Source organism: Branchiostoma lanceolatum, chromosome 17 (genome assembly GCF_035083965.1).
Source record: "Branchiostoma lanceolatum isolate klBraLanc5 chromosome 17, klBraLanc5.hap2, whole genome shotgun sequence".
NCBI lineage: Eukaryota > Metazoa > Chordata > Leptocardii > Amphioxiformes > Branchiostomatidae > Branchiostoma > Branchiostoma lanceolatum.
The window spans coordinates 15,628,692-15,654,436 of NC_089738.1; the positions used below are offsets into that span (position 1 = coordinate 15,628,692).

General features: G+C 40.4%; 1 protein-coding gene across 2 annotated transcripts; it reads left to right on the forward strand.

Moving 5' to 3' along the window:
- The first annotated feature begins 367 nt into the window (after nt 1–367).
- On the forward strand, nt 368–25,745 carry LOC136422741 (protein PRRC2A-like). 2 transcript variants are annotated; one of them, XM_066410594.1, is made up of 10 exons: nt 368–451; nt 616–930; nt 18,579–18,784; nt 20,006–20,175; nt 20,531–20,653; nt 21,132–21,200; nt 21,449–21,573; nt 21,954–22,060; nt 22,577–22,823; nt 23,567–25,745. In XM_066410594.1, exons 2-10 carry the CDS (start codon nt 741–743, stop codon nt 23,983–23,985), a joined length of 1,656 nt encoding a protein of 551 aa, XP_066266691.1. In that variant the 5' UTR covers nt 368–451; nt 616–740; the 3' UTR covers nt 23,986–25,745. The 2 variants fall into 2 exon arrangements, with proteins under 2 accessions (XP_066266691.1, XP_066266692.1); XM_066410595.1 differs by having other exon boundaries at nt 370–451; nt 22,580–22,823.

Consider the following 25,745-nt stretch of genomic DNA (forward strand, 5'->3'; position numbering starts at 1 on the left):
ATTAACCAAGAATGATACCAAAACATTATGACATAATGTGGGCAAATTTAAAACTCATCATGCCACATAACTGGGGACTTGACCTTTCCTGACCTACAGCGGGTGGGTGCACAGTGCGTGTCCACAAAACATCAATCACTTGCAACTCTGTCCTCAAAAAGTCAGAGTTACTAGGAAACAGCGCTTTGGATTGGAAAACATCTCTTCCTATAGCATACCGGAATGATATTCCATGTTTTTTCGCGTATAAAAGTACTCTTTTTTTTTCGAAAACATACCACAACGTCCGATCATACAACAGCTGAGAGACAGACGTAGAAAACACAACAGTGCCGTTCGCACGTGCGTTTGTGACGTCACAAAGCGGAGGCGTTACCGTTGCCAGGAACGCTTCACGACGTAAACAATCATCTTCATCCGCAGACAACAATATAGTACGTCAAGTTTGGCGGTAAGTTATTGGGATCCGATGCAACAATTCCCCAAATTTCGACGTTGAAATGTTTTGATTTTAGTCTTGTTTTTTTTCTTTTATTTGTTTGTTGACAAAGCGGACGAAGGCTTTCTAAAAACCTTTATGCGGAAGGATATATTTACTTTGTTGTTGCTACTCAGGTGGGATTTCAAACATGGCGGCGGCGGAAAACTTTCTCGTCTGCTACCAAACTTGGCGAGGGGGTGCTTGTTCCGCCGTTTTTATGCAGTAATAGGCCCTCTCTGGGCGTGTAGACACCGCTACCATGGTGGACAGTCGGCCCGAGTCCCGTCGGAGCGGGACAGATCGCTCGGTCACGCCTAACGGGACCGAGAACACGGCGAAAAGTGCGAGCCGGGGCCGCCGGTTCCTGGACCTGAGCTTCACGGAGAGCAGAGAGCGCGATGGGGGAAAGGTGCTCGCCAACGGCCGGAGACCTCACGGGGGCGTCAGAGGTAAGAAAATCACAACAAAAATATATAATACTGCAAAAAATAAAATACATTGTTTTTGCCAACCTGTGACAACATAGCGCATTGTTGACATTGCTGCAGTCGAATAGAACTATGTATGTGCCGTTCGACATAGGTTACAACGAGTTCTTTATTAATTTGTTCATGGTTGAAAATTTGGCCAACTCAAACCCTGTAGCATTGAATCATAAATATATGCAAATCGCGTTTTAAATTACTTGAAAAAAGCTTTCCCCTAAGCCTTCTGAAAGCTTAGTATGATGTAACTTTAGTTGAAGCACGAATGTTAATGATTTATCGTTCTAGAATGTCTCTAAATACATTCAGGTTCTCAGTTATGTTTCTGATCGCTTAAAGTAAATCAGAGTATAGCTACTTCAAGCCAAACTCAAAAACCTTCCCTCTAAATTTACAACACCTATCGTACCAGGTAAATGTTTACCTTGTAATTACGATGGTTGTTTGAGGAGCAAATACTTCAGGTATGTCTAGCCCTGTGGTTACAGGAAAGGTTTAACCTGTTTACCACCGAGGGAGCAGACACAATAGTGGTTACTAGGACAGGCTTAATTAGTACCAACCCCTAGGGGATAACTCAATTATGTCCTTACCTTTTAACAGAAAATGCCAAACTTTCGCTGATTAACACAAGAATGAGTTGGGTTATAGTTAGGAAAATTTGTCAGTTGGACTGGATTTGATTGGTTAGAATTTGCTGTGATAAATAAAGATGCCTGACACTCATTTTTGCCAGCGATTCTACTTACAAAGTTAACACTCACTGGCAAAAATGAGCCATGCTAGAAACACAATTCATTTAACTTACCACAGATTTTGCTGGTTTAATTGCATAAGTTCAACAAAGTTCCGTCTTTTATAAACTGAAAAGCTATCAAACTCTTAACAACATTGATAAAACATCGATTGATGTCTAATTGTAAAACATTTTTCAGAAATCCCCAGTTGATTTCTTTTTAACCACTTAATAGACTTAAGTGTAGTAGTGTAGTGCTTAATGTGTACTTCTCTATCTCCAGAGGCCTGTGACACAGTTAGGTATTTGCTTGTCGTACTGTACATATTTATACACACACAGTACTTCACTCCTGAAGTTTGTTTGGAAAACACTGCCTGAATGGCTCAGCCCTTAGTCCTTCATACCTCATAGCAACCCAACCAATTACCTAACCTAATTATGTACTAAAGGTTCTGGTGTCTGAATCTGAATTGAAATGTCAGCTTTTTTTAAAATATTGTCGTTTAGGTAAGTTTTTGTTGTAACAGTTTGATACTTAGGAATGTACACAACATTTTTTAGATATTTATTTTCAATTTATCTGTTTTGCAGTAACCAATGTTATGGTTTAACTTTAAAGCATATATCCTTATGGATTAAGGTCACATAGACAAGCCAATGGGTATGTTGAGCTGCTTATGAAAGCTTAATCCAGTCCAGATAAAGACCTTTAATCCAAAGGGTTGAGATTCTAAAAAAAAGAGAGTACTGACTTGAAAGAAGTTTTTTGTTATTGCCAACAAGATTGTGCAAGTGTTGCCAAATTGAATGCAAAGATGGGGTTTACCTGCATGGCTATATATAGAAAAAAATCTACAAATTTGGAAGGAAAAAATTCCATCAAAACAAACACTATTTGGCCCATTACATTTCTACTAAAGGTAGATAAACAAGGGCTGGGGCAGTCTTTGAGGAGACTATTTACATAAATCACAACGTCAACAGGTGCTCATGACCTATTCACCCCGTCTATTTGGTTTAGTCCGGCCTGTGTACACTGAGTAATTCTGTGCACCTGCCCTATAAACTGCATTAAGTCTTTCACCTGTACCCTTAAACTGATGTGGAGATTGGTTTTATGGCACCCCAATGGACTTAGACTGGAGGACTGTTCCTTTGAGTCCACACCTGGCAGTGTTTATACGACTCCAGGCAACTTTTGTGCGTAGAAACGCTCCGTTGCACCTGTTTCGGCGAGTAACGTTCACCTGTTATGAGCCAATACAGGGGGTGGATATGGATACTTGGCCGCATAGGAGATACTTGAACCTGAACCCAGCCTGTGTGGTCTTGTATTTCGCTGTCCAGTGGAGGGAAAGTTTTCTAGATCAGATTCTGGAGTTGTGTAATGTTGGACAAAAGACGCCACATTGTTTAGATGTCTCTGATTACCGTATGAAGATACTTGATGCAATAGTAGGTAACTTGACTAGAACCTGATGATTTACTAACTGTAACACAGTTCTAGAACTAAGTTAAACATGTATTGTGACATTCAATAACTTTATTGAGAAAAACTTTATTGAGAAAAAGAACTTTATAAAGACGCTGCAACATCTATTGTTATAAGGAGGACAGAGTCTAAATAACATTAGACTCTGTGTTCCTTATAACAATAGATGTTGCAGCGTCTTTAGATTTTTCTAATAGTATTAAGTAAATAAAGTTATTGAATGTCACAATACATGTTTAACTTAGTTCTAGAACTGTGTTACAGTCAGTAAATCATCAGGTTTATTGCTTAGCAACTGATACACAACAAATACAAAAGACAAGGGCCAAGGACAATACCTGATTCCATATTAGACAAACATCTTCAAGGTCAGCAAGCCTTCACACTATTGTACTGTCTTGAAATGATGCAGTTACCTTCTTTAAATCGTGACATATTCTCTGTGTTTTTATGTTTCCCAGTGATACCTTACTGTGAATTTATCACACTAAGGAAAGTGTTCTCAGTCATACTTCCTTGACAGTAGCTGTAAACAAGTCTTTCTCCCTCCACTTTTGTGCTGTCTAGAAATGGCACAAGTACTGTAAATCATGAAATATTCTCTGTGTTTTTATGTTTCCCAGTGATCCCTTACAGTTTTATCACACTAAGGAAAATGTTCTCTGTCTTACGTCTTTGACAGTAGCTGTAAACAACTCCCTCCTACCACACAATCAAGTCCCAGTTGACTTGTAACAATTAACAGTAATTCCTCTTCTGGGTAAAGTGTCAGAACTTTTTAAAAACTTATAGTTAAGATGTAATCTTCTCCCTTGTACCTTCCCAGCCAGCCTGTTGAGCCTGCTGAGCAATCTCTACTTACCTTTCCTCGCCACTCTCTCCTGTGCATTGTCTGTTAATTGATAACAGGTGGGGTGGCCCCCTCCCTGCCCTGCTAATTGATTACCTGATGTCTAGTCTAATGTGTTGTGTTTTGATGTGGTCCCTGCGGACGCCATCATGCCATCCTCGCCACTCCTCCTTGCCTCTTACATTGATCACCTGGCCTCCCCTGCACCGTCTACATTAGCGCGCCTTCGCTCGGCGATGTATCATCCGACAGAAACGCTGTCTTCCCGGTGTTCGACTCGCGAGACGCGCTCAGACAGGGTATTATCCAGCCCCGAACAGAAAACCAGCCCTCTTCTCTAGAGGAGGGATAGCTCGTTGATTTAGAGAACTGAGATGAAGAGTTTGTTTACCCTAATACTAGTAATAGCAAACCTACAGTACTGAAATGATACTGTAAATACCGGTAGTACTGATTTGATACCGACAGTTTCTCATTTCATGAACAGAAAACCAGCCCCCTTGTCTGGAGAATTGATAGCTCTTTGATTTAGAAAAGCTGAGAAGAAAGATGTTTTGAACACCTCTTTGATTAAAAGAGCTCTGAATACTGTTAATTCAATAAGTTTTAAGCTGAATTTGCTTGCAATTGCATGTATACACATACAGTCAAACTTGGTCGGGCAACCACCTTGCGCAGGCCACAATCACAAGCGACATTGAAACAATGCCGTCCATTTTTACAAAGCTAACCCCACCCTGTCATGTGGAACCACCTATCTTCAGCAACCCGGCATTTCCTGATTCCTGGAGTGTTTACTGAATCTAGGTTTCTAGAATCTAGAATCTGTACCTTGTATTCCTTTTTTGACACATTTACTTCATTTACAATCTACTACAGAATATAATGTACTATCCCTAAGATAGAAAGTTTGGCCTCACAAACCCCATCTCCGGTAGCGTAATGTCCCATCCCCGCATCTGAGTACTTGTTGTCAGGGCGGGTATAAAAACTATAAAGCTTCTGTCAGGAATGTTTTTAGCGTGATGGATAGCAGGGTGCTGCGGGAGTCCCCGGCCTTTCCAGGCAGTTTGCTGGCTGGCACCGTGTGCCGGCGTAAAGCTGCGTGGGGCGTGATGGATGTTTGGGGAGATTCATGGCAGGCCGAGAAGAAGGTTTGCGAGGGAGGGAGGGGGTAGGCAAGAGGGTGATCTGTTCATTGGCTTACGGAGATTTGCAGGGCAGGAATCAGAACAGAAATAAACTTCCAGTTAGGAAAGGGACTATGTCTACACACAATGTATGTTGTGAGATGACTTTCCTATTGTAGTTATCGGAAGGAAGGGAGGGGGTAGGCATGAGGGTGATCTGTTTATTGGCTTACTCAGCTTTGCAGGGCAGGAATCAGAACAGAAATAAACTTCTAAGAGACCTTCCAGTGAGGAAAGGGACTTGTGATGTTGTGTGATGACTGTCCTATTATTAGTAGTAGTATTGTTAGAAGGAAGGAAAAGGGTAGACAAGAGAGTGATCTGTTCATTGGCTTTTGCAGCTTTGCAGGGCAGGAATCAGAACAGAAATAAACTTCTATAAGAGACCTTCCAGTGAGGAAAGGGACTCATGGTGTTGTGAGATGACTTTCCTATTGTAGTTAATAATTTATTGGAAGGAAGGGAGGGAGGGGGTAGGCAAGAGGGTGATCTTTTGATTGGCTTAGGGAGCTTTGGTTGGAGAACAAAAAAACCTAAGAGACCTACCGTAGTATACTAGTGAGAAATGGGATGTTGTATGATGGCGATCCTTTGATAGTAGTTTTCTTGCAGTAAAGTGTGGTGAAGTGCAATGCCCTCTGTTCCTGCGTGCGAAATGTATTCTCATGTTGTTGAAGATCCTTTTTCTCCCAACTCAATTAGCTTCATGGATTACAATAAAGGACATCTTTAAGGTTGGAACTTGAAGGCTCAAAGTCTTAAGCTCTTGTCAGGGATACGTGCAGGTACATATAAAACGTATGATTGTGTGTTTGTTTTTGGAATGTCTACCTTGGCTTTTACATAACGAAAGAAGCAGACCCCGTGCAAACTTTTTTATGGATTGTCTTCATGATTGAGTAACAAATTAAGAATTCGCCAAAAAAAGCTACTCAAGCAACTGGATAGAATTTTGAACAGTCAGACGTTTCAGACAGCTAACTAAGAGTTCTTTATTCATATTACAAAGAGCCAAGTGAACATTTCGGTGACTCACAGTCTGTCACCTTCCTCATGGCAATGACCGCTCAGTCATTTACAACGTTACCTGTAAGGATGAAATTATTCATGGGGATTGTCCTCAAGTATAGACCAGTTGTCACTAGTATAATGTTACCAGTAAACTTTCATGAACATTTGGTGCAAAAAAAAATTATGCCTTTTTTTCTTAAAAGTGGCTAATTCTAGAACCAGGAAATTGAATTGAAGTGGACTAACTATACACATTCAAATTATAGCAGGATTAATTTAAATGGGATCACTTCATCAAGACTAATTGCTGGATTTAATCTACCACACCCTCTTTTGTGTTAGAAATTAGATTGTCATGTACATGTACGGTCTTCACGCTGTAACACATTTTAAAGGTATCTACTAATAGTACACATTTCTCAATGTCAGCTCCAAGTGATCACAACATCCTTGTCAAACATGGCTCTGTACTATACCATCCAGTCTGTAGATCAACCCATTCATTAAGCATTATTTCCACATACCCCATAGGGAGCCCAACCTAATGTGCTGCCAAAACCCCCGGGAGAACCCTCTCTGCACTTTTAATTTGGGAAACACAAAGGGATAAACAGATTGGCAATAGGTTTCATCAAGAAATTAAGTTTCAATTTGTGTCGACTTTGTGGGATAATCTATCAGCATCAGTTGTGATGGCAGGTGTGTCAAACAGTAAAGCTAGGAGTAAATTTGTGCCTCTGATTCAGTTGTGATAACAGGTGTGTCAAACAGTAAAACTAGGAGTAAATTTGGGCCTCACAGATTCAGTTGTAATAAAAGGTGTGTCAAACAGTAAAACTAGGTGTAAATTTGTATCTCTCAGATTCAGTGTTTATAGCATTGTCAAACAGTAAAACTAGGAGTAAATTTGTGCCTCACAGATTCAGTTGTGATAACAGCTAAGAGATAAATTTGTGATTTACAGAATGATTCACTCTAACGTCTAAGTCAGATAGAGTATGGAACAGGGATACAGTTGACCAAATCTACAACAAGATGTTCAAAATCAAAATGAAAGTACTTTTTATATCAAATTTTAAATCAAATTCAAGTTGTTTGCAGGTGAAACATCTTATTCTTTCAAACGGTGATTGATTAGATTATAAGAAGCAAACTAAAAAGAGTCCAAATGATATTGGCAAAAGAGGAAACATTGAGTGGTGATTCATCTGATAAGTCCTGACATGAGGATTTAATCAAATTTTGATCTACTGATAGTAAAAGGTAGCACATTCAAATCGAATACAGATCATAAGAGCTATGAGGTCTGGCATAAACTTCCTTGGAGTTGATGTCAATGTACATGTACTAATTAGACATGTAGTTCAAGTAGTAAGAGACCTTAGTCATCATGTATCAAATTTGTTGGATCTACAGGGCAGAGGTTTGAACTCCGATTGGACAACGTTGGGAGGGGTTGCATTAGTCCTTTTGGATGAGGACATTAAGCCGATAGCCCTATATATGTACGAGGGAGTTTCAAGCATCTAACTTATTTTCTAAGCCTCATGTCAAACATTTGCATTTAAAAGAACCCAACACGCTTATTGAGAAGAGTGGTGACACGGTGTGTTGAAAGCGCCAGCCATAGTAAAGCCACATAAGGATAACTGCTAGATTTTATTTATTTATTTATTCATTTATTGGTTCATCATGTACATGCCAGGGTTGCCCAACTAGCCATAGGCTATTACTAAGGGCGAACCCATGTGCGGCCATAGGACTGTAGGTTTTGAACTACTCACACAGGGAAGGACCCCTACTCTTTTCGATAAATAGTCACCTTTACCTCAAAATGCAACACCTAATAATAGCAAACTTTCATTAACTTGTTTTAGAGCACTTCCCCAGAAGTGAGAAAAATGATCCTGTAGTGAGTTGAAGTTGTCAGAGCGTGTGTATACTTGATATTCACTGCCACACATGCACGAGTCACTCCGACTTGTCTGCACATTTCATAATTGGAAAGTTATGATAATGTGCGTTTGGGATTAATATCCTCAGGAAATTGGAGTTCAATTCACGTGGCCTCGGGGACTGATTAATCAACAATTCAGCGCTTTGTGGGAGCCCAGATTTACTCATTAATGTCTAAATGGGAATTTTCATGATTGATACCTCATGAGTGTGACAGACCCATGTGTATGAACATATTTACCGGGGTAATTGTGTCCTTAATCATGTATTATGTGTAATGATTTTAGTCAAATCATGTCTACAGCTCTTAATGCATGTTTCAACAAAGTTTCCAAAGTACTTTCAAACCCTTGTATTCTTATCACTTCATCTTTTTATTATGTTGTATTTCTGATATAAAGAATATAAAATTTTTGACCACTTCAAACACAAAATGTAAAGGGCTGATTTAATTTTTATCTTTTATGCAGATGATTCTAAATGTTTTTAGTTTTTCAATGTATGCCTGTCATCTCCTTTATTTTCTTTCTAACTCCCTAAACCAAGAAATCAAATTGATTTGGCGATCAAGTACAGGTAGCCTGACATGTTGAGACAAAGAAAGATTGACTATTATAGTATAATGGTCCATTTTATTTTGTCATTTGTAAAATAATTTAAGCACTGATCTGCTTAAAGTGAAAGAGTCAATATTACTTGATGCCTTGACAAATAATGAAAAATAAACTTTTTACCTTCTAGAATGTACTTATTAATGACACCGATCCATCCAGTACATGCCTGTTATCATTCAGACTGTCAGCGTTGTGATTTACTGTAATTTGCACCTAATGTACATCAGGGATTGATCTCATTTAACTCCGAAGATTTAATGGCTGCTGCGAGTCTCAAGGATGGTTATCAATTATGGTTGCTGTGGTAACAAGGCATGAGGGGGTAAACAAAGGAAATGTGCAATTTCTAAAAGAATTACTTTTTGCATGATGAAAATAAACGGTTAAAAGTTATTGTTATTGCAGTCAGGTTAGTTTTTGGTAAACTTGCTAAAAGTTTGTAGTATCTTTTCCCATAGACTTTTTCACCAGTCCAATTGCATGCTGGGTGACACAGGGCACTATGGGTAGCAAAAAGTATATCGGATTCCATAAACACATCAAAAATTGTTTTTCATAAATCTTTCATTTTCAATCAATCCTTTCTAGTTTCATACAATTACAGTTTTGAAAACATCTTGCATGTTCATCGTTTAATAAATAAGCTATAAGCTGTGCATGACATTGTTATCGTGACAAGCTTTCCTATAAACAATAGGAAGAGGTTATTCCAGGTCATCTCCATGGAACAACAGGTGTCTGTAACCATGGCAACAGCAGGTGGCTCATGTGACACTGCTAACAAAGTGAAACTTGTGTCGATCATGGCCTGATGTGCATGAATGGAAATGTGAAACCCCTGCATTCTGGGTCAGGTAGAGAGAAAGGCTGTTTAAGAGTAGTTGAGGGTATGTCACCAAGCAACAAGTAACACACGTCATGTATCATAGCTACATTTTCTATGTTGACACAATAACTAGTCTATGAACTGTCAGTGAGCTTGCACACTTTCTGTACTTTGTTTCTGCATCGATTTTTAAATTGATTTTAATCCAGATTCGACCGACTTTGACCAAAGTTTTATGGATGCTGTTTTTTTTTCAATCCTAAAAACTTGTTGAAAAGTTCTCAAAGAAGCATGGTATATGAAGAATTTTCGGTAGACATTTTGAAAAAATCATCTATGTTAACTTTTAAAAGAAATTTGTGCCCAGCCACCAAAATCAGGGCCAAAGTAAAGATCTGTGAAACAGGTTGTAATTCAAGTGGTGTGAGTTTGGAATATGAGAAATTCGATCAAAGGACCTTAACTACTTCACCACTACTTCCCAAAGTTGTCAAATCATAACTTGTATGTGGAATGTTTGGTGGATGTTTGTTTCTTTTCATGCATTTAAATGTAACCTCCTTGTTAACTTAGGGAATTGAAGAAATTATACATCATATTCATAAGCCCCCAGAATCGGGTCTAAAGATCTGTGAAACAGGTTGTAATTCAAGTGGTGTGAGTTCGGAATATGAGAAATCCAATCAGAGTCCCTAAACTACTTGGCCACTACTTCCCCACCATAACTGGGTAGCATGATGGACCTCCGCTATGAATCAGCTGCTCACTTTAATTTGAGCTGAATGGCGCTATAAATCAGCTGCTAAGTTTAATTTGAGTGGAACCTCGGGCCGGGCCTGTTGACGAGGGGCCACGGCTCTCCCAGCAATCATTTCCACATCAACAAGATTCAATTTTGACCAAATCATCCTGACCAATCATGGAGCAGCAAGCTGATGGCACTCTAAGTGGGCATTAATTCTGTGGAGGCACTGCTGCTGTGATTGGTCTGGGGTGGCCGGGCAGGGTGTCTGAAGTGAGAGGGGGGAGGTGAAGGGTCTCTGACTTACCAAGTGTCCAAACTTACATCTGTACCGTGTTCCAGGGCTGTCTCCAAGACTCGTCCCTCCCTCCTGGAATAACAGAAAAAAATCAACATTGTTGGGTTCCCAAACAATGAATGGGACAGAAAAACTTGAAATTTGGAGACAAGTCTGCCATGTTCTGTATATAGGTTATGGTATATATGTATGCAAACATGATGAGCTTTTATTTCTTGTTTATTTTTGATGTCTGCAAAATAATGCTTAACAGAAAACTGCAACAGGTAGAAGGGCAATCTTTCTTCAACTGTTGATGCCAACATTTGTGCATTTTTGGGTGGATTCATATCCTGACCGGTGCATGTGATCCTGAACCTTTTTGTTTTAAATCAGAAGTGGTGAATCCAAGAATTTAACCAAGAATTGTGAATGGTGTGTCCTCAGTTATATATTTTAGTCTCAACCAGACAATTGTTTAAAATCAATGCTGCTTTATTGGCCAATGTACAATGTATAACTGACAGAGTTACATGTAGGATTGCTAGTAAGGACATCTGCCCTGCTTTCTACTCAACTAAAACTTTAAACTTTTACTTCTTACTGTCCAGTTGAGTGTAACAGTGAACCATGGTCCACATGACTACATGGTCTTTTCAGTCCTTGGAATACATTAGCGCTGGTATTGCTCTGGACTGAGTTATAAGTCAATTGTTGTAACGGTTAAGGGATAAAAGTTTTTCAATAGCTAGCCTTAGTTTAAAGGTGTTTATTCAGTCCAATCTGTAGTATATCTTCATGCTTGGGCAGTATTGTTTGTAGTGATATAATGTTATTGGGCACCCACCAGTGCACTATAATCATGGCCGTACCAGCTTTAATAAGACGAGGTCCTTCTTTAATCGGAGGGCGCGCTCTCATGATTTCCCAAGGCCCCCGTCAGATTAACCAGCCGTCACCACTGCGGAACTTTTCATTAAGCCTCCGTCACGGCCGGCAAGATTGGTCGTTAATAGTGGTAACGAGCAGGATGATGGGATAACAATGCAACGCGCCAACACTTTTCATGGGCAATCAAACCGCAGGGCAGATTGATACGGGGGAGACTCTGGACGGGCGAGATTGAATTCATTCTGGGTGATTTGTGGGCGAGCTTTGGGTCATGACTCATGTGCAGACACTGGCTATGGACGGAGGAGCAACACGCTCTTTACCTGACGCTAAATCTCTATCATAAATGTAGCCCCAACACTTGTAAAGGAAAGTTTTAAGACAGTTTTGTCAGAATATCAATGATACAGTGTACTGTCTATATCATCCAGGACGTTGAAGTGATTTATATGTCACTAGATACAAAGGGGCAACACGCTCTTTGCCTGACGCTTCATCTCTACGTGTAAATGTAAACTTAAGGCTTATACTTGTAAAGGAAAGTTTCAAGTATAGTTTTTACAAGCAATATCAATGACACAGTTACTGCCTGTATCTTCTATACAACTTTGATTTTTATGCCACTAGCTACGGAGGGAGCAACAGATGCTAAATCTCCATCTTCCAGTTTCCCAGTTTCTACCAATAATATCAATGACACAGAAGCTCTTGACTAAGTACTGTCTGTATCATCCACAACCTTGATTTGTATGTTACTAGCTAGGAGGGGTCAACATGCTCTTTGCCTGATACAAAATCTCCATTTGTTAAGCCTCACTTGTAAGGAACAGTTTCATGCAGTTTCCACCAATAATATTGATGACATATTTGTGATTGCTCTTTGACTGGTAACTGTCTGTATCTTTCACAACCTACTGCCTAGGGAGGAGGAAATATGCTCTTATGCCTGACACTTTACCTCTAATTATGAAAGGCCCTTGCTCGTAAGGCAAAGTTTCACACTGAGTTTTCACCAAATAATATCGATGACACAGTCGTTGTACTATCTGTATCATCTTTAATCTTGATCTCTATGTCACTAGCTAGGGACAGGGCAACCCGCTCCTTGCCTAATGCAAAATCTCTATTTGCCTCACTTGTAAGGGAAAGTTTCACACAGTTTTCACCGATGATATCGATGACACAATTGTTCTTGAATGTATACCGTGTGTATCGTCCGCATCCTTGATTTATACGCTAACCGTAGTCGCACATAAATCGCGGCGAGGTCGGCCGAACTTGCCACTACCCTTCAGAGTTTAATTTCCAGCCGCAGTGTGGCCCTCTATTCCAATCTGCTACCGCCTCAGCCTCTGGACCCGCCGGATCATCAATTGGCCGACCCGGACGCAAATGGACACTTTGTTACTGCGATCACCAAACAATCATGCCTCCCAATTTGCACGATTGGGAAACAGTCCGCGGGCAATTTATTACGCACGCCTGCGCTTGTCACAGTGACAAACGGTTCATTATATGAGTGGGCTCTGTTCGGAATGTAATTTGTGGGAATAAGTGTCGAGAGACCCGCGGCTAAATCAGTAGTTCCTGCCCTGGTCCGCTGCAGCAAATGTGGAAAACTCGATAGTATCGCTTTGTAGTGGCTCATTGGCCATTGAAACAAGCTAAGTGAAAAGGAAAAAGTAGGAGAAGACTGAGATAAACATAATAATCAAACCTGTCCAAGAAGACCACTCAGGGGACTGATAAAATCTTGTCTTTGTACATACTGGTGGTCAGTATAGACAGGATTCCTAATGCTTGTGTCAATGGGAAAAATTAATTTAGGAACGACCAAAAATTGGCCAGGTGGTCCTTATGAAGAGATGGTCACTTCGTTGTACAGATGAGACTGTATCTATGGATAGGAATTATTCATATTATTTTTGAGTACTTTCTGTGAAATTCAATCTTTGATGGAAGAAAAGTGGAAAATATAATAATAAACAGTGCATGAGAAATCCTCCTTTAATGTATCATACTGGATATCACATCACAGATATAGTTCTTTTACCCCAATCACAGCCTCTACTACCTCTCAAAACCCCATGCAGACCCTTTTACATTCCTGTCAACTGTCACAGAAGATGAAGATGTCTATATTCATTTCCCATGGCAAGAACATAAGTCACAAATAAGCCATGTGTTCCTCTATACCTCACGATTGAACTTCGTTCTTCCCTCGCTAATGTACACACCCTCCCCCCAGTCCTACCCTCCGCTAACCCCTTCTGCCCGATACCCACCCCCTTCACCACCTCAGTTTAATCACTCCACCAGCATACATCAACAGCCGAGTCTGTATAATAAGTCCCCGGGAGCAACCCTGTTCAATCATCCCGGCTCCCACATTATTTCATCATTGCTGGCCCCCTAATTGAAAATTTGCCGGCCTGGGACCAGGCGGAGATTGGTGAAAGGGCCGCTAGAGTCTGACAACAGGCATTCCTTACTTCCAATTAGACACACGCTTCATCAATGCCCTCTCGGAACAATGCTTTATAAGAATACAGGTCATAAATATTATAATTAAAGATATCATTGTTGTTTGGGTGGCATCATGCAAACTAAGGCAAATATGCTGCACCTATACATTTGATAATGAAATTTGTATTTTGGAATTACTGTATGCGGTAGATGATGGTCTTCAGCAAATACTATGAAATTAAAGGGAGCCCATTCAACCTGGTTGTCCTTAAATCTGTGTTTGCTAATGCAAAAAGTAGACTTTTTGTTCCCCGCCTTATTTTGGGAATTCAAGCTTATTAACTTATGACTTTTGTTTGGTGTTTCTCCTAGGGCACATTGAAAAGCGCCTGTTGGCTAAATGTTTTCCCCTGGTGAAATAAAAACAAACAAACAAACACTGTCTGATAACTGGTATGATAGGTCTGTAAGCTAAACATGGACAAAACATTTGACCTGTGTACTACTGTAACTGTTGTTTCAAGGCTAAGTTCGTCATCAAGGTTTGCCGCTCGACAAACCATCCAAAATCAACAGTGTTTATAAAAACACGTCCAATTCAAGAATATTTTTGAATATGTAATGAACTAAATTCCTCAATTACGTGTGATTGAATTTGAATAGTTTGTTTTGACAGGTTTAATAAACTATTGTTAACTTTCGTTAAACAACCAATTGACCTGATATGGCCTTGGGGTATAAATCCTGTGTCGTACGTCTTCTTCAAGTGAAAGGAACGGGCCAAGAAGTCAAGGGCCAGTGGTCTACAATAGTAATAGTTTCATCGGAAACTATGAAGACAAGGTAACCGTACCCTGTAGGGGGACCCACGCAAAGGGGACAGCTATTGTGCGGGCCGGCTATTGTGAGATTGGGAACTTGAGAGGCTGGCCAGCGTTTCGCTTGTTCTACTGCCAACATGCATTCGGGGGATACATGTACATAAACAAATGGCAACACAAAGGTACTAAGAACACAAGGTAACAACGGCTTAGGTGTGATATAACCTTAAGCTGACAATGTCGTTCACAATGTACTTTAATTTGTAATCTCCCTAGAACAGAAGGCCAGATCACACGCTGGATCTCCCTACAGTCAAACCGGTCTGTGGTGACCACTCAAGGGACTTGAAGAAAGAAGTAGTCAGACAGTAGGTAGCTGGTAGCTGGTATAGACAGGATTTTGAAGTCTTGGGCCAATGGGGAAAATAATCTAAAAGTAAAAGGGACCAGATTTCAATCATTTGCCTCCCTTGAAAGATAAATTTTGAAACTTCTGAATCATGACATTTTCATCAGGTTGTCAACTGTGAGTGCAACAAAACTTCCACAAAACTAAGATGAAGCCATTTGAAATTTGACCCGTAATTAAGATGCATGAAGTAGCATTTTCTAGAGGGTTAAGAATTTCAACATTTTAGGAGTGAGCCTGCCCCCAGAGGTCTGTTGTGCCTTTGGCACCTAAGACTGAGCTTCGGTTGGTCAAAAGGAGAGGACACAAAAATTGAGAGCTCGAGCCTTAGACACATATATGATCTCAGACAAGAGACTCCTGTACCACAATCCAGTACACTTCAGGACACTCGCAACATTCCCTAAGATAAACTTATTTCCTCTTTTAACCTGACAGACAATTAGCAGCAATAATTAGCCGGTTGACGCTAACGAAGTTGGACAGGGGAGGCAGGGTGCTTTTGAAGCTGAGTAAGAAAGGTCAAGCCCCCTAGATTCTACCAGATCAGACTACTTCCTTTGCCAGCCCCAAGTCCCATTCCTGGCTCTAATTGGGAGAGTGATGGTGATTCAGTCCAACAGAAGTAGTGCTGGGGTGATGACAGATCCGGGCACCGAGGAGTTTCTGAGAAGTCAAGTTCTGCCGCTTATTTAAGCCTCTTGGAGGTCTTAACACCTTGTATCTGGAGATTAATTTGATGACAATACGTTAATCTATTACTAATGTCTGTTACATTATTAACACTACTGTACTGTAAACAGGTTGAAATACCATCCTACAACCTTAGTAACAATTTGTATCTAAGAAAATTTGCGATTGCAGGTAGGAATGAAAATATCTAACACTACAGTTTTGCATTGCTTGAAAATTTTATGAACAGATTCATAGCAGGAGAGAGTCATATTTAGACTAACATCATGACATACATGTTATGTTGTGTGGACTATATAATTGCAAAATGTTTGTTGTACTCTGTCAAAAGTTAATCTTAAGGTTGATAAATCAATTCAACAGTTTTCTTCAAGGTGTACAACCCAGTGTCTTGGCAGCTGCTATGCTACCTTCATCATCATCATCCGTTTGCTGTACAGTACTACATAGTTAATCTTAAGGTTGATAAATCAATTCAGCAGTTTCCTTCAACTTCAAGGCACACAACCCAATGTTTCGTCAGCGGCTATGCTGCCTTCATCATCATCCTCCGTTTGCTGTACAGTACTACAGCATTATCTGTACCCCACAAGGCTGTTGTCCCAAAGCATCACTCATCACAGCATTCCCATGATGCAGCTGAGCTTTCCCGCCCTCAGGCGACTCGACACTGATAACATACTGACCTCTGACCTCCTCACAGTGCCGGGCTGACTGATCACATTAATGAGGGGAAATCAGTCCATCCAATCTGTCAACAGGGCGCAGTAGGCGCCGCAGGACTGAGGACCTTACCGATCAGGAGCTGATGGTCACCACCAGGGTTCTAGCCAGCACCCATCATTTCATCACTTGACGGAATTTTATTGCATATGATGGAAAATTTTCTAGACCATTCCGTCAACCTTGACGGACAAAAAGCCATTAGTAAAGATGTAAAAATGTCCAAATAGAAGCTTATGCAAGGTGGCAGAAAAAAGAAGACTCTTTGAAGGATATTTCTGTCAATGGGAATTTGAATGGTGAAACAAAAGTCAAGCTAGCTAGAATCCTGGTCACCACTAGCTACTGTACAGTTTGTAGGTGATGTTGATGGCCTAATGGTTGCCATGGCTGGTGCGTGGACACAGGATCGAAAAGACGTGTTGGAGCTTATAAGTGTTTAAAAAAACCCACATATAGTCCGATTCTAACTAATGATGGTATCAGATGAGGATGGGGATGAAAGCCTTACTCAAGTTACTGTATCTCAGGTAGTTGTTGAGCTTCTCCAGGTACCATCTGTAAATAGACAAAGTTAGTAATAGGTCATTATAAGGTTTGATTCCTGATATTCCCGGCAAGACGTTGTGTCCTTGGAAAAGTTACTTTATATATATATGACTTTATTTCCTCATTCCACTCAGGTGTGAATGGGTGTATACCTGACTTTGATTGGAGTCAGGCAAAAGGTAATGGAAGGAGAGGGATAGGCTCTGCCTTCCAATACCGTGCCCAATTGTATAGCAATGTTTTATAAGTTCCACTGCCCCTTGGACCTTTGACCTGAACACCTTTACCTTTTATCACTTACTTGTATAGCAGACATCAAATCTACACAGAGCTATTACTACTAAGTATCAGTGAGTAGTTGTACACACTAAATACATATATGTCATATTGTACACTGTTCTTCAATGATTTATAAATCCCACAAATTGATATAAAACACAGAGTTCTGTTGGGTAAAACAAGCTGACTGATCCTATTACTAGTATTAGGCTAGCAATATTTAAGGAAAACCCATTGAGACTTTTCTTAGCCAGGTTGCCTGTATAGCATTCTGGTATATGTTGCTGTTGCATGACAGATTCTTACCAGCCTGTTGACCAAAACTTTTAAGTTGTCTCTTCATTAGTTAAGTAGCGCCACCTAGTGTCTCCTATGTGCACTGCAGAGAGAAAATTGTGCAGTGATATTCTTGACTGCTAGGGGTCTCTTGTTATACAGACCTTGAGGTAAATGTAGCTGACTGTGTACACTGATATGACACTTGAATAAAGACATTGATGAATAGAATATTCATGTCAAGAATTTAAGCTCAATCCCTTATTGAATACAGATTTGATACATCTACAGCCTATGGTATGTAGCACGAATGACACATTGTGGTGTGGAAGTATATTGTACATGTAGGTCATTCAAAAGTCCCATGGCAGGTATGATCTGACGTTTTTCACCAGTATCTATTACTAGGTGATTTTAGTGATAACTTAATAGGGGGAAAATGAAAAAAAAAGAATTGCATCACCACATGTGTTACAGTATTGTGACTCTAACTTCTTGCTTTTGTGAACCTTCAGCTATCTCTGCTTTATCACCATGACCCGTACTTCCTTAATAGGATGTAAGAGCATAAAATCAATGTGCAATAAAGGTTTTTCATCCCTTTGACAATAGCAAGAAATAGTCTGATGAAAGAAATAATTGCATCGCTACATGTTCCATTATCTTCCAACAGATGTCTTGCTTTGTCCATGGTTCAGGTACCAAGGGTTTCCCAATGTCGTCAAAAGAATCAAATCACCTCATGTGTTGTGACTACTAGCATTGTGAGAGGCTCCTTAGTCTTACATGAATTTTTGTCCTTCCTCAGGTACGAAGGGTTTCCCCATGTCGTCATACTCTGTGGATCAGACAGAAGAGCACATGGACGAGCTGGCACAGGAGGCGCGGAAACAGTCGGCCCTGGGGCCGCACGCTCGCACGCCCTCCCCCGCCTGGGTCCTCGAGGTCAGGTCACAGCAGACGCACAGCGGGGAGGCCGCACTCTTAACATCTCAGCTGCTGGCTAGCAATAAGGTATGGTAACAGTTTCACTATCATAATGTCTGAAATTCTATGATTGTGTTTTAAGTGTGTCAAAGAACAAAACCCCACAAATGAAACTTGAAATAAGAAGAAGATATTCATTTTGTACATCTTTACTTCATATTTGGCACACTTATAGATTACTGATCTGTTTGAGTGAACAGAGCTTTTCTTATGAACTACTACTCAACATTTCAACTCCTCACCCCTTCCCATAGCTTAGGTAGTAGCACCAAAGACTTGTGTCAGGAAACTGTACTTCTACTGTTACAGTTCAACAAACCTTCCTTAACATTGTATTTTAATCTCTAAACATTTCCATATAGCAACAGCCCTCTCCAATTACACAGGATACTCTTTGTGCAATTTACTGCAAACACAATTGAGGTGGAGTGAAGAAAGTCATGTTAAGTGCCTTTCCAAAGGACACAACGTCTAGGCAGGAATGCCAAGAATTAAACCTGTGTCCTCTCGATACCGTGTCTGCTAGCCTATATAGCCACTCGACTATCAACGTTACAGACTATTTTATAAACAAAACTGCATAGAACAAAATTAATGCACAACCATTGTACACAATGGTCCACTTTCTCTGCCAAAGTATTGGTGTTCCAGTATGTTTGTTTTGACATTTCTTCCTACTTTGGTATCATGTTTCCCATGTGTTGTATGATCAACAAACGTGGGGGTATAATACCCACTACATGCCTCAGTCAAGGTTGTTACGCATCAGTTGTTATGGCTACAGAGGACAGCTCAGTTTTGTGCAGTAACTGTTGAAGCATTGATCACACACTTTTTGGCACAACTGTTAGTCTACTTGAGCACACACTTTTTGGCACAACTGTTAGTCTACTTGCTTAAGTCATTTCAACCATGCTACATTGGTACTGGATCCCTTGGGTAAGTTTGGTATAATATAAAGAAGGGAAACTTTAATATTCAGGCATTTATGAAGTATAGTGTATAACTATAAGGTTGGCTGTACAGCATAACCTTCCTGTTGACAGTGGTATCCATTCTAACATTTCTAGCTAAAGGCTCCTCTGATTGCTTCCCTGCTAAATACATTGTGTAATCTGGTACCCTTTTGAATGGAGAAACATTTGTCATTGAGATTCATGTAAGACATAAGCTTACTTGTGTTCAAAGAGTATTATTATATAATTCTGCGATAATAGAAGTTCAATTTTTCATTTTTGTTTTCTTCAGGGGGAGCAGACAGTAGGAGTGAAGCCAAAGAAACCAAAGTTCAAGAAGATCGTGGTGAATGGGCTGACGTACCACCGACCAATGAAGGCGCACCAGTTCCTGACCGCGGCAGACACCGCCAGCGAAACCTCGTCTGAGGCCAGCTCACTGGGCAGGCCGACCCGGGCTAGGTGAGGAATATACTTTAGATTAATCATATAATTATGAAACGATTTATTTTGACATGATTACGCCTCTTATTGCTTATTGCACATTACTCCAAGATCCCAGGGAACCGAATTTGCATGCAAGTGCTTTTCAGCCTGAGAAGAAGTTATCGTTCTCCTATTTTTGTCTTAGAACTTTTTCAAGCTGTAAGACCCTGTTAGACAAACATGACATGATTATTTTCTCATTATGTTTGCTAAGTTACTAAGAACTGAGAGTAGATTTCATGCCAAACTCTTAGTTTGTTTGAAATTTTCTTTTGTGATTATACATGAATTCATCACGTGAGATCTTAAAAAATCTATTTTCTTCCCCCAGCTTGTTGCGAGCGCGGCACCACCGGTCCCAGTCCGCCCCCTCCTCACAGACCAGTACAGACATCAAGAGATATCTGCAGAGGATGAAGGACACACGCCCTCTCACAGGCAAACTTCCCAAGGAGTGAGTAGAACACTTTGAATTCCTTTTTACAGTAATTGTATAATTTGTTCGCAAAAGTAAGATAAATCATTAAGTATTTGAATAAGAGAGATACCTTCAGAGGATGAAGGACCAGTACCCACTCATGGTCAAACTACCCAAGGAGGAATATAGCATTTTGGATTAGAGATTAAGGTACAGTGTAATTTGTATGCAAAAGTAAAATAAAGCAAGGTATGTGAAGGTTAAATTATGACTATCCAAGGAGTTAGTATTCAATTGAAAAGACAATGAAAAATGTGCATGAACCCATTACATTGTATGATAATTGTACATTCAGGTAAAAAGGGCTTAAGGTACATTGTGTATTTTCCTGCAGAGAAATTGTGTAATATAGTTTTTTAGAATGATAGAGCCAGTTTATTCTGTTAGATAGAGATGATATGGTGCTAATTCGTGTAACAAAGTAACATAGAAAATTTATTGTTTATTGTTCCAGGCTGAACCCAATAGTTGCAGAAGATGGGGAGACAGTCCATGCTTTTCTCATCGGTGCCAGATATAACAGGTGAGGACTGGGCCAGTTCTACTATTAGTAACCAGTTTTCTTAGTATTAAGGTTTACCAAAATTTACTTTCCTTATGATTAGACTCAAACATCTGTACTTTCAGCCTGAAGTACAAGCATGATGATCTACATGTGTATACTTTGATGTCACCAAGATTTTATTCACAACTTATCAATTTCTTAGTGCTGTTTTATCTGACTGTGTTAGTGGTGGCACAGATGTTTATTTGTTGTTGTTTATTCTGCAGGTCGCAGGTGATGGATGTGCAATCTCTGAACAGGTTTGGTTTGTTCGTGCCGAGGGCGAACCCTAACGGGTGTTTCCTGACCCAGCCGGAGCTGCATGTGACGGAGAAGGATGCAGAAGATGCTGGTGAGGACCTGCATCTTAACTTTGCCAAATGTTGTGTACATGGTAGACTTACTGCAAGGAGCCTCCTTTAACCTTCTCCCTGCTGCCTAACTCTGTAACCAATATAGTATTGGGAGCCAAATGGCTAGTTCAGTGTGCTAAAGGTTAATATACATAATTTGTACAGTCTGCCAAGCTTGGCGTGTACAGTCACTATGAAAGATAGTGCATGGATGCTATGTGAAACATCTGACTATAGAATCTATGCTTGATTTATTTCATATTGCATAACGTTCTACCTGGATGTCTTACCTTTATTGATGTGGTATCTTGATATGGTTCCATGCATCGATACATTACAATGACTTACACTAAGTTTTTTTTTCCCTTCTGTTTTCCAGCTGACAACACCAGTGTTAAGAACAACCCCCCACAGTACAACGGCCGGGGCAACCCCCCCACTAAGGCCCGGCAGGCGTGGGCTGACTCTAACGGTGCCGTCCCTCAGGTCAGCTCTCTGAACTAGCACATAATATAGTCTTAAGTGGTGTATGACATTGTATGTTTTACATAACAGACCCATGGTCTTCTGCAACATGCCTATAAACAATATAGACTCTGAGTCACTTTACAGTATCATATTTATTTAAAGTGATGTAGAGTTCGCAAGAAAAAAAGAAAGAGTTAGAGTCCTTCCCACACCATAATTATGTTGTGCATTTATATGGTTGCATCCATCTACGTCTCTATAGCCCTTGGGCCACACAGTTGTGCTATCACTACCGAAGGGCGCTAGTCCACTAGTGGTGTGTGGTCACCTATCATGCTCTTTCTGCTGAGCGCTAAGCAAAGAAAGCAGTATGTTCCAAAGTCTTTGGTATGATCCACTGCGGGATTTAAAATGTTCATATAGTCAGTGAGACTATCATTACCTGCTGAACAGTTGCATTGTAAGACTTACAGTAAGTCTTGTAACAAACAAGAATCAAATTTACAACCAGTATCTTTAAAATTTACTACCCAGCAGGAAACATTACCGCCTGGTGCCACACCCCCAAAAGGCAGACCTCCAAGCGGGCGCAAGCGTACGGGATCCATCGGAGGCGTGCTCGCTGACAACACGATACCCCCCAGTCTGAGGAGGGGCATGGCGATCACGGGACACAGCATCGGGATCACGTCGCCCAGGACACTGACCAGTGGATCAGCCAGCCGGCCGGGGACACAGACCCCTCGCACTAACCCTGCCAGTAGAATGTCTGTACACACAGGTGGGTGGAGGGCCAGTACGTACAACTTTGCAGCACTCGCTTAGTACTCGTGTCTCCCTCTCACAAATATGAAATAGTACTGTACTAACAGTACTATAGGTTGATTGTTGTAATTTGAAGCAGGATAAAGCTTTGTTAGACCCCTTGCACCAACCTTGCCAGTAGAATGTCTGTTCATGCAGGTGGGTGGAGGGGCCGGGGTGGTACATTTGTCTGAAAACTCTGAATGTTATGAAATTTTATGAAATTATTTCTTTGGCATGCAGTTTCAATAGATGATAGCAAAGTATATAATGAATGCTTCTTTCCCATGCATACAAGCTCAGTATTATGATATGGAAAGATGCTTGAAACTTGAGTTTTGCCACACTTTTGAAAGCCACTAGAATTTAGAAAGCCTTAAAGTTTACATATTCTGTTTTGTCGACACCTTAGTAAATGCTCATACCAAATTTCATAACAAATCCAACCCTAGCTTAAAGCTTCTTGAGTTACGCTGTTAAAGCACAAAACCCTAGGCTACACAAAGACCACACAATACAGAAAACATTGCCCTCTTTGCAAAGGTAAAGACTGATTCAGAAGTGTATCTCTTGAACTCTGAAGTTGGGTTCATTCTACATTCATGAGTAAAGAAAGCATACAGCTCTGAAATTCTGTTATGTTGATTGCTACCTATATATAACGTTGTTCTTTGAAGCAGGTTCCAGCTTTGTCTGACTCCATACCATTGTTTCCTGCAGGAAAGAGTGGATACACCCACGCAGCCACATGCCCCCAGTCTGGCACTATGAAGACCACCGACCCTCTTACCTCCTCACCAAACGGACCTATGGCCAGGCCGACCAACATCTCCTTCTCTGCTAATGGCCACAAGGCCCTCCCAAGCCCGGAAAGCCAACGGCAGATGGAAATTCCCGCTCCGACTCCCGAGCCCGAGCTTCCCGACCAACAGGTCCCCCGAAACTCCGCACCGTCCGTTCGCGTGCCCCTGCCGACCGCGAGAACTGTCAGCTCGGGAAAGAAATGCGACTCCAGTACCCAGTACTCCGTCGTTCACAGCGAGACCGTGGATTTGGAGAGCCTGGCGCAGGGTCGGGAGAGTAACATGGATGTTTATCCCAGCGTGGCGGAGGAAGTGGAGGAAATGGACACTGGGTAGTGCTGCTACAGTAACTGCACAATGTACTTATCCCAAATGTACATTTGTAAGAATATAACTAGGATGATTAAACATAAATAAACCTTTTTTTCATCAAGTGGAGGAGATGGACACTGGATAGTGCTGCTACAGTAACTGCACAATGTACTTACTTATCCAAAATGTACATTTGTAAGAATATAACTAGGATGATTAAACATAAAGAAAACCTTTTCTTTCATCAAGTGAAGGAAACGAACACTGAATAGTGCTGCTACAGTAACTGCACAATGTACTTACTTACTGAAAATGTACATTTGTAAGAATATGACTGGCATTGGAGGATAAAATATAAAGAAAACCTTTTGCTTTCATCAAGTGGAGGAAGTGAAGGACATGGACACTGGATAGTGCTACTGCACAATGTACATACATTTTGTTTTGTACTTAATCCAAAATGTCAGAATATAACTAGGAAGAGATGAAACATAAAGAAAACCTTTTTCTTTCATCAAGTTGAGGAAATGGACACTGGATAGTGCTGCTACTGCACAATGTACATATTACTTATCCAAAATGTCAGAATATTGCTGGGAGGATAAAAAATTATAAAAGGAAACCCTTTGCTTTCATTAAAGTATCAAGATGTGATGAAACATGGAAAAAAAGACAATGGTGAGACCAACAGACTGCTGTTGCTGCTAAGACTTGGTCATGCATTAAGTCACCTCACTTTCATACAGGACTGGTGCCAAGTAGAATGAATGCCTCCACCCCTGAGGCGTCGCCAAAAATGTACTAAAAAATATGCTTTTGGAAACTGTAGAACTAGATGCATTGTAAAAATGAGTGGACAAATGAGGTTGATTTGCACAAGAGCACTCATTTGCATTTGATGCTTGTCAAAATGTTGATGACAGCATATGAAAGTTTCTGATTTATAGTAGTCAAAAGTGGTGTGGCAGTGCATTTCACAATTATGGTGTCAAACGGTATATAAGTCATAAATATTGTTCTCTTTGCAACTGAAGTTTTTGGTCAGGCTTAGCCTGAAATTTCCTTTCACTATTCAAACTTGTTTTATATGTCATGAGTTAGAGCTCGAGGAATTGGGTACACTATTGTGGGGTGGATTGAGGATGGGTGAATACCCTTTTGTGCTGCTTAGTAACCCTAGGAGTCAAGCCATATATTGTATACTATAAGCCACAAGGCAAATGCTGCTAGAACTTACATTTGTATTGGGAAGTCAGGCAGAAAAATGTTGTACTTAAATGTGAGACTTTGCCAAAAGTATGTGTACAAGGAAGATTTTCAGTCCTGCTTTGAATTATTATTGACTTTCACTCACAGCAACATTTGCGTATGTCTTACTAATAATCATTGTCAAGATATGAATCATTATTGGCAATGCAATACAATACAGCACATGTATTCGTACTTTTTATTTGAAAGCCAGCTGAGATTTTAAGAGTTTGTTAGTCTATCTAAGATCTTATGCAAGACAATTAACTTGGGACGACCCTACTAGTACACATTTCCACACAAACTGTCAAGTGTCAACAATGTGCTAGAGCTTATTGTTTTGTAAACACGTACAAGCCTTTGTTATTCTTTCTCAGTTGTTTTAGTGACGCATGACGTCTGTAAGGAAGTATTTCTTAAATGGAGAATATATCATGCCTACATGTTTGAATGCAGCACAACACATGTTTACTAGATGTTAGAACAGTGTGGATGTCTTTTAAAAAGTTCAGAATAAACTTAAAGGTTCTGTCAAT

Excerpts from the sequence above, each read along its gene's own strand:
- LOC136422741 (XM_066410594.1), top strand. The coding sequence starts at position 741 with ATGGTGGACAGTCGGCCCGAGTCCCGTCGGAGCGGGACAGATCGCTCG. Across the intron at positions 20,654-21,131 it reads ACAGGCAAACTTCCCAAGGA|GCTGAACCCAATAGTTGCAG; the intron begins GTGAGTAGAACA and ends TTATTGTTCCAG. Across the intron at positions 21,574-21,953 it reads GAAGGATGCAGAAGATGCTG|CTGACAACACCAGTGTTAAG; the intron begins GTGAGGACCTGC and ends TCTGTTTTCCAG.